Raw genomic sequence first — 9146 nt, 5'->3', positions numbered from 1 at the left:
AAGACATATTGCTATTGGTCTCTGATAAAGTCCTTACACTCCCCAGTTTTGGGCACACTCATCCTGTTGTTCCAGGCACTTTTAATTAGGTCCTGAAAGTCAACTTTCACAAATGTCTACCTGCGCAATTGGGGCTGCCTCAATATACAGAATTGATACAAATTATTTTCTTTTCAGTCTCATTTTGACCTTGAAGTAGAGCCAAAAGTCTCACAGTTTCAGACTCAGTGAAGAACGTGGATCCGGACACACTAATGGTTTTATAAGCCTGCTTTACCATTGCATGAATCTCAGGCAGCAGATTTCACTATATTTTTATCAAAACTCATAAAAATACTCACAAAATAGACTTCCAGAACTACTTCAGAAAGCATGATAAGGTAAGTGTCTTTGAAGTAGAAATATTTTGAATGACATTGATGGCCAAGTGTTAACTACTGTGATATGGTTTTTAAAGCTTAAAAATTCACTGTATATTTTGACCACCTCTTAGAGTCATCTTAATGTTATACTTCAGCCCTTCACAAGAAAAACTTTTCAAAAATCATTTTGACAACAGTGGCGGGTCTACTTACTGACTGTGTCCCAAATCATAGTCACTTTTCTATACAGCTTTTTTGAGAAATCATCTGGCTAATTCACTAAATTTCCCAGGCTGAGCTTGAATTTGCCATCCTGCCTCAGTCTCCCAGGTCACTGAAGTCAGAGGTGTGCACCACCATGCCTAGATTAAGAAAAGACTTTCAATGTTACATTGTATAGTGTTTCCTGATAAGTAGTAAATTTATTTATCAGGTATATCTCAAAAGCATAGTAAATGACAATTGAATGAAATGCACATGCAAAAAATAATATTACTTCATCATTTACTTATGTTTACCAAGAAAATTATAATTTTTTTCTGCAATCTGAGAGTCTTGATACTAAATGAAAATTTATAGTTTGGTTATGATTGCTTCTCAAGTAAAATCTTAGAGTTACAAAAAATAAAACAAAAACAAAAAACTAATAAGGGCAGATAAAGCCCCTCAAGGGTAATAACAGCAGGCAGTATCACCACCACCTGGCCTGAAACTGAATGTAAAAGTGATTGTGGGAACAGGAGAGGCCTGCAAGACATTTAAGGTGTCCCCTAGCAAGCAGCAGTCAGTGGAAGGCACCCTTTTGTCCACAGTGTGGGAGACAGACAGCCAAATATATGCCTGACAGCCTCTCTCCCCCCTCCACCCTACATTCGGTTGCCCCTGCTCATGGGTTAGGGAGGACTGTTGAACTGACCCTGGGGTCAGCCACCAGGGTGCCAGGCATAAAGGAACATCTGAAGGACGGAGCGAATGTGTTTTGCCCTTAGCCGGAAAAAGAAAAAAATATATAGAAAAACTGAAGTTTTTCTATACATAGGTATTCTCAACATAGGTATTCATTTAATTCATATTTATAGAATGTCTTTTGAAGCAGATGACTCTGAATTAAATTATTATTATTTTTTAAATTAGAAGAAATTTGCAGTTCATAAAGTTTGCATTATTTATTGGGAATTGGTATAGATATGTATTGATTCCTTTACCTCCCTTCCCACAAAGAAGTTATTTTGCAGTTTAACAATTTCTAATAGAAGACAGGGTGCAATAGACGTTACACGTCAACAGTTTGTGCAAGTGAAGCTTGTCAACAGTGATATAAAGGGGGTTTCAGCAGCCTTGTTAGAAGCTAAAAGGGCTTCAAAGGGTTGATAAAATTTCCTTTTATGATATAGAAAACTTGTGTGTTTATTCTCTTCTCAAATACAATGAAAGAAAATATCTTATTTTACTAAAGTTTTTGGCTTACCTGATGAGCCAGAATTTGTTGACTCATCATATGGACTATAAAGGATTTTATTTTTACAGGTTAATCAACCAACTCTGAATTTAGCAATAGCACCGAAATGGATAAAAACAAAATGAATGTGACTGAATTCATTCTCATGGGGCTGACACAGAATTCTGAGATGCAAAAATTTCTATTTTTTGTCCTACTTATCACCTACATTGTCACTGTCACAGGAAACCTGCTCATTGTCATTACTGTAATCTGCAGCCAGACGTTGGACTCCCCGATGTACTTTTTCCTGGCATTCTTGTCCCTGATAGATGCATGCTACTCCTCTTCCATAATCCCTAAAATGTTAGCTGATTTGCTTTCTGACACAAAAACTGTCTCATTCAATTTCTGCGTGACACAACTTTTTCTTGAACATTTCTTAGGAGGTTCAGAGATTGTCCTCCTTGTGGTCATGGCCTACGACCGTTACGTGGCCATCTGTAGACCCCTGCACTACGTGACTGTGATGAACTACAACATGCGCTGCATCCTGGTGGGGGTGTGTTGGACAGTGGGCTTTCTCCACTCCTTTGGGCAGATTCTAGTCACGTTCTGGCTCCCATTCTGTGGCCCTAACAAGATAGATCACTTCATGTGTGACATCTTTCCCCTAATACAGCTTGCCTGCACTGACACTTTCCTCCTTGGGCTCTTGGTTGCTGCTAACGGTGGAGGAATGTCCATCATCACCTTTATTGTATTGTTGTTATCCTATGTGGTCATCCTGTGCTCTCTGAGAACTCGTAGCTCTGCAGGGAAGAAAAAGGCCCTGTCCACCTGTGGCTCCCACATCACAGTGGTCGTCTTGTTCTTTGGGCCCTGTGTTTTTTTGTATTTACGACCAGTGGCTAGTTTTCCCATGGATAAACTAGTGACAGTATTTTATACTCTGGTCACTCCCATGTTAAATCCTATCATCTACACAGCAAGGAATACAGAAGTAAAAAATGCCATTAGAATGTTATTAAGCAGGAAAACGATTTTAGAAAGTAAATAATCTCAAAAAAATTTACTTATTTCATGTTCTTTAGAATTTCATATTTCATGGAAGTTGCCCTTATCTATGGACACTATAGTTCCAGAAGACTGACTGGATAGATGTTACTTAGACTGTGACTCTCACCAAAATGTGTGTATATACTATATTTTCCTTAATATACATATACATCATAAAGTTCAATTTATAACTCAAACTGATAAGAAACAATAATATTAAACATGTATAACAATAAATTGTAATAAATTGTTGCACTATAAAGCCATTATAAGCCGTTACTGCTTATTTGAGCTTAAGTATTGTGACACTGTGACAATTGATCTTATAATTTAGACCATGTATTTATGCTGGTAAAAGGATTCATATCATGAGTAAGATAAAGGGACATGGTATAGGGTTTTCTCACACTACTAAAAATTACATGCAAGTTACAATTTACGAATTATTTCTTCAATTTTCAGTTTCTGGACCATGATTGGCCGTAAAACAGGAATTTGGGAATTACTACATCTTAAATCTTCCTTAGATCTCTTGTTTAACTTTAAAATACCTTCTAAATATTCTAGATATTACTATGGTCATTCCTATTGTATAGATCAGGAAAAATGAAGTTCAAATACTTTAAATAAACAGCCCAATGTCAAAACCATTAGTGTCAGGTATACATTTTACAGTCAAGTTTGAGACTCCTAATGGATAGCATCATGCGATATAGATATAGATGATATAGATAAAGATATAGATATATAGATAGATTGCAGAAAGAGAGTATTTAGGTCAAAATGTTTCCTCTGGGTACCAAGTTGATAAATTTCTATTTCAAATTACAGACTTGCACAGCATGACTTCATTTACATGCAGTAGGTGCTCAGATGTCTGCACTGACTCCTGGCATCTAAGAATGGGGTGTAATCTAGAAAAAAGACATTTAATACCTATCTCAGGACACAATACCTCTGATTTTAAGATTATATTGAGCTTTATATTCTGCTTAATAAAAGTTTTTCAGTGATTTTAGAATTGAATTTCAACCTATGTGAAATTTTATTTTCCCCAGAAGATTACAACCAACTCTCAACACTGGAATCTACTGATGTAATTGTACAGAATAAAGAGAGGGATCAGAAAAAGTATATAACTAAAACAGAACATGTACATAAACTTTGAACAAAAATACTATTTTTATTTCACAAGCTTTGATTATTTTATTTTACAAAATCAGGTTTAGTATTTGATTATAGTTTCATTTATAAAATGTTTTTTTTTCTTTTTCTTTTTTCTTTTTTTTTTTTTTTTTTTTTTTTTTTTTTTTTGTCTTTTTATCGGTACTGGGGATCGAACTCACGACTGCCTGCTTCCAAGGCAGGTGCTTATGCCGCTGAGCTAAATTCCCAGGACTATAAAATGTTTTTGATTATATGTATATAATATTGATGATATGTAGTTAGAAATGTTTTTATGTTAAAAATCTCTAATGAGTAATACAATTTTTAAATGTGTAAAATATAAACAGTTAAATAAAAGTATATTATAAATATTAAATTAATAATAAATATAAATATTAAAAATTATTGTAATGCAATGAACATAGTATTAATCACAAAATAACTGTTGATATTACAAGCACTATTACTCATTTGAATCTAGAATCTTCTTTGAAAATTTCTTTAGAAACATGCATACACAAACACTCTCCTTCTTTACTACTGTGAAACCCTGTTTCTTCTTAGAACATTACAAGAAAGAAAGCCATTACCAGATGCAGTTCCCAATTGTGAATTTTCCGAAATGTGAGCCAAAATGGAATTTTCCTTACAATTCAAACAAAGGAAGGAAAAATAAACTAACTTCACTTGTGTAGCAGGTTACAAATCAATCTTCAACAATCAGTAGGACTCCTATACACCAATAACAAACTCACCAGGAGAAATTAGGGGAAAAATTTTTATAATATCGTCAAAGAAAATTAAATTCTTTGTAATTAACCTAACCAAGGACATGAAAGACAATGACAATGAAAATTATAGGGCTCTGAAAAATGGAGCTCAAAATGTGTCAGAAAGTGGAAAGATAACCTCTGTTCCAAAACAGGCCAAAACAGTATAGTCAAAATGGCCATATTTCCAAACTTGTAAAGATATAACACAGTCTCAGGAAAATGCCAATATTCTCCCACAGGGCTACAGAAAGCAGTCTGAAATTCATATGGAATGAAAACAGCCAAAGCAAGTCTAAGCAACAAGGGCAAGAAAATCAGCACGAGGTTCCCTGACTTCAAGTCACACTACAAAGCCAAAGTGATAAAAATAGTACGGTATTCACAAAAACAAACTTGTGTATCATTGGAACAGGTACAGAATAGAAAAACAATTCTAGGTGTACTCAAATATGTTACGTTTCACCCGCCAAATACTTTTGCTGGAAGTTAAGATAGCTTCTTTCACAAATGGCATTTGGGAAACAGGCTAATCTATGCTAAGGACTGAATCTTCATCCATATCTCTTACCAAGCACTAAACTAAATTACAAATGGATCAAATATCTGAACACTATAAGAGAAAAAAATTTTGTAATAAAAATATATAAAATAATTGAATGCAAAATTGTACACAAAGACCTGCCAATCGGTACCCTGGTAGTAAATAATAATAACAATAATCAATAAGTAGGATCACATCAGATTATAGCTTCTGCATAGCAGAAGAAGCCTCTAACTGAGACAACCTACAGAGTGGGAAAAATTTTGCCAGCTATTCCTCTGAAAGATGATAACTATCTAGAAAATATAAAGAAGTTGAAAATCGAAGACCTCCAAATTTGAGAACCAAATTCAAAAATGAGTATCTGAAATGATTAGACATATCAGGATAAGAAGTATAAACAAACAAAATAAATACGTGACAAAATATTCAACATGATTGACCATTCGAGAAATGCAAATTAAAACAACACTGAGATTCCATCTTTCTCCAGAAAGAATAGCTATCATCAGTGACAAATGCTGTTGGGCCTCTTAGAAAAAAAGCAACTCTTTCATTTTATGTGGCAGTTTAAACTAGTACAACTATGGGAATCAGCATGGAAATTCCTCAAAAATTGAAAATAGATCTTCCATTTGACCTAGATATTCTCCTTCTAGACAATATGAATTCTGTGTTTGAGTATTTTCTTCCCTTCAGCAGTGTTCCTTTGCTAACCAAAGGGATAACACAGTTCTTAAGGTCACTTTGGGAAGTACGCATTATTTTTGTTTGATATTTTGGTCACGAAACTGTCAAAGATGATACTATTATTTTTACTGTTTTTTGCCAGCTGTGATCTGATTCATATTTAATTACTGCTTTCATTCTCATTTTCCTCTTCACTTTGAAATATTTATTTCTATCTAAAAGTTTCCCACTGCTTTCATATTTTTTCTGAAAAAAATAACTTTCCCTTATTGCTCCAAAATTCTTCTATTAAAAACCTTCTTTCGAGGTTCCTGAGGCACCTTGACCTGTGGTGAGTGCCCAGCACAGTCTGCCCAAATCGCAGACTGTTCCGGACCCCCCAGGCTTCTGGGTGCAGTGAAGTGGAGCAGTGGGTTAGAGGCCACTACATCTGCCTCCCCATCCCGGCTACACTTGGAGGTCTGCTGAGCTCCCGACAGGTGGGCGGGCCTACACTATCCCGCGAGCCCAGCCGCGCCTAGCCATCGGTGTGCAGAGGAGGAGCTGGGCGGTTCTGGAGTGCGTGCAGAAGACCCTTCCTTTGTTTGGAGGACTGTGGATATCTCTGCAAACAGGGAGGGATCACAGGCTCCTGAGGCACTGCGGCCGGTGGTGAGTACCCTAACCCGGCTGCGATTGAATAGCTGTGGAGCTTCCAAGGGGCAGGTGGGCACACAGTGTCCCTGAGGCCCAGCTTGTCTGGAACTGCGGAGTTCTGAAAAAGCAGAGGAGGGCCATTGGTTCTGCAGGCCCAATGGCTTAGGGTAGCATGGTGCCAGAGTCTCAATAGCTGCAAACATAGAAGGGGATTTTCAATAGATCCTGAGGAAGCTTTCAAATAACACTTGACACACAGAAATATAGGAAAATGACAAAACGAAAGACCAAATTACAACCTCAAACCTCCAGCCCATCTCAGGAAACCCTAGGAGGAATGTATTTAGAAGAAAATATACCCCATCCACCTCATATATCAGACACAATAGCTACTGAAGTTGACAAGCAACTCCAGGAAGCTTTAAAGAAATTCAAACTCAAAATAATATCCCAGATAAAAGAAGAAATGATAAAAGAAATGAAAGAGATTCTAAATATATCTAAAGAAAACACAGATAAAAAATTGGAGGAACTAAACAAAAATATAGAATCCCTAGACGAGCAATATAAGAAACAAACAGAATACATAATGCAGATGCACAGAGATATACAGGAAATAAAAAACTCCACTGAAAGTTGTAAAAACCGCCTTAATGAGAGTGAAGATAGAATTTCAGACCTTGAAGACAGGATTGCAGCTAGTGAACAGGAAAGGAAAGATCTTTTAAAAATAACAAGGAATCAGGAAACAACAATTCAACAACTGCAAGACGATGCAAAGAAGAATAACATAAGAATGATAGGGATTAATGAAAAAGAAGGAGACAACATAAAGGATATCAAGAGGATATTTAGAGAAGTAATAGCTGAAAATTTCCCAAGCATGAGATCAGAAACTGACATCAGGATCAGTGAAGCATATAGAACTCCAAACACTCATAACCAAAATAAAACTACACCCAGACATATAATAGTCACCATCCCAGAAATCCAACACAAGAATAGATTATTAAAAGCTGTCAGAGAGAAACGACAAATCACTTATAAAGGAAAACCTATCAGAATCACAGCAGACTTCTCAGCACAAACAATAAAGTCAAGAAGAGCATGGAGTGAAGTATTCCAGATCCTAAAGCAAAATGATTTCCAACCCAGACTGATATATCCTGCAAAACTATCATTTAAAATAGATGGTACAATACAATACTTCCATGACAAAGAACAGCTGAAGAACTTCATGAACACCAAACCAACCCTGCAAAAAATATTGAAAGACAGTTTAGATACACAAAGGAAAAAACCTCTAAACAAAGCAAATAATTAAACAGAACAGAAAGATAAAGATGCAACAGCAGAGAGATAAGATTCCTACAATTAACCAACATTTAACAGTAATAACCATTAATGTAACTGGTCTCAATGCACCAACCAAAAGAAACAGACTAGCAGAATGGATCAAGAAACAAAATCCAACCATATGTTGTTTACAGGAAACCCATCTAACTCAGAAGGATACTCACAGACTGAAAGTCAAAGGATGGAAAACAATTCTTCATGCAGCAGGAATCCAAAAAAAGGCAGGAGTAGCCATTCTGTTTGCAGACAACGTGAACTTTAAACCAACAATGACCATAAAGGATAAAGAAGGTCACTACATACTCGTAAGGGGAAAACTCCAAGAGGAAGAGATAACTATCTTAAATATATACGCACCAAACTCCAGAGCACCCAGTTATATAAAACAATTATTAACAGAAATGAAAACTCAAATTATCAGTAACACAATTGTAACAGGAGACCTTAATATGCCATTGACACCAAGGAACAGATCAACCAGGCAGAAAATGAGCAAAGAAATAACAGAACTGAATCATACCTGTGAACAAATGGGTTTGATAGACATATACAGAATGTTCCACCCAACAACATCAGAATACACATTCTTCTCAGCAGTACATGGATCATTTTCTAAAATAGACCATATATTAGCTCACAGAACATATTTAAACAAGTGCAAAAGAGCTGAAATCATCCCTTGCATGTTATCGGATCATAGCGCTCTGAAATTAGAAATTAATGATAAAAGATACTGCAAAAATCCCACAAACACATGGAAACTGAATAACACACTCTTGAGTAATCAGTGGGTCACAGAGGAAATTAAAGAAGAAATCAAACAATACCTAAAAGAAAATGAAAATGCAGATACAACTTACCGGAATCTGTGGGATGCAATGAAAGCCGTCCTGAGAGGAAAATTTATTGCACTGAGTTCACACATCAGGAAAACAGAATGAATACAAATAAATAACTTGATGCTACACCTCAAACAGCTAGAAAAAGAAGAGCAAGTCAAGCCCAAAGCCAAAAGAAGAGAGGAAATTATAAAAATCAGAGCAGAAATCAATGCAATAGAGACTAAGAAAACAATCCAAAGAATCAACAAATCAAAGAGTTGGTTCTTTGAAAGAATAAATAAA

General features: G+C 35.8%; 1 protein-coding gene across 1 annotated transcript; it reads left to right on the top strand.

The window, feature by feature from the left end:
• The first annotated feature begins 1921 nt into the window (after positions 1–1921).
• LOC100722941 (olfactory receptor 4C46-like) lies at positions 1922–2860 on the top strand. Its single transcript, XM_003461823.4, has one exon. The coding sequence runs from the start codon at positions 1928–1930 to the stop codon at positions 2858–2860; it is 933 nt and encodes a 310-aa protein (XP_003461871.2). The 5' UTR covers positions 1922–1927.
• The last annotated feature ends 6286 nt before the right edge of the window (positions 2861–9146 follow it).

This window comes from Cavia porcellus, unplaced genomic scaffold (genome assembly GCF_034190915.1).
Source record: "Cavia porcellus strain 051 isolate PalLab524CR breed Dunkin Hartley unplaced genomic scaffold, mCavPor4.1 scaffold_17, whole genome shotgun sequence".
In the NCBI taxonomy this organism is placed as follows: Eukaryota; Metazoa; Chordata; class Mammalia; order Rodentia; family Caviidae; genus Cavia; species Cavia porcellus.
The sequence above is the reverse complement of the archived record's forward strand: the minus strand, read 5'-3'. Positions and strand labels throughout refer to the sequence as shown.

Coding starts and splice junctions, on each gene's coding strand:
- LOC100722941 (XM_003461823.4), top strand. CDS start 1,928: ATGGATAAAAACAAAATGAATGTGACTGAATTCATTCTCATGGGGCTG.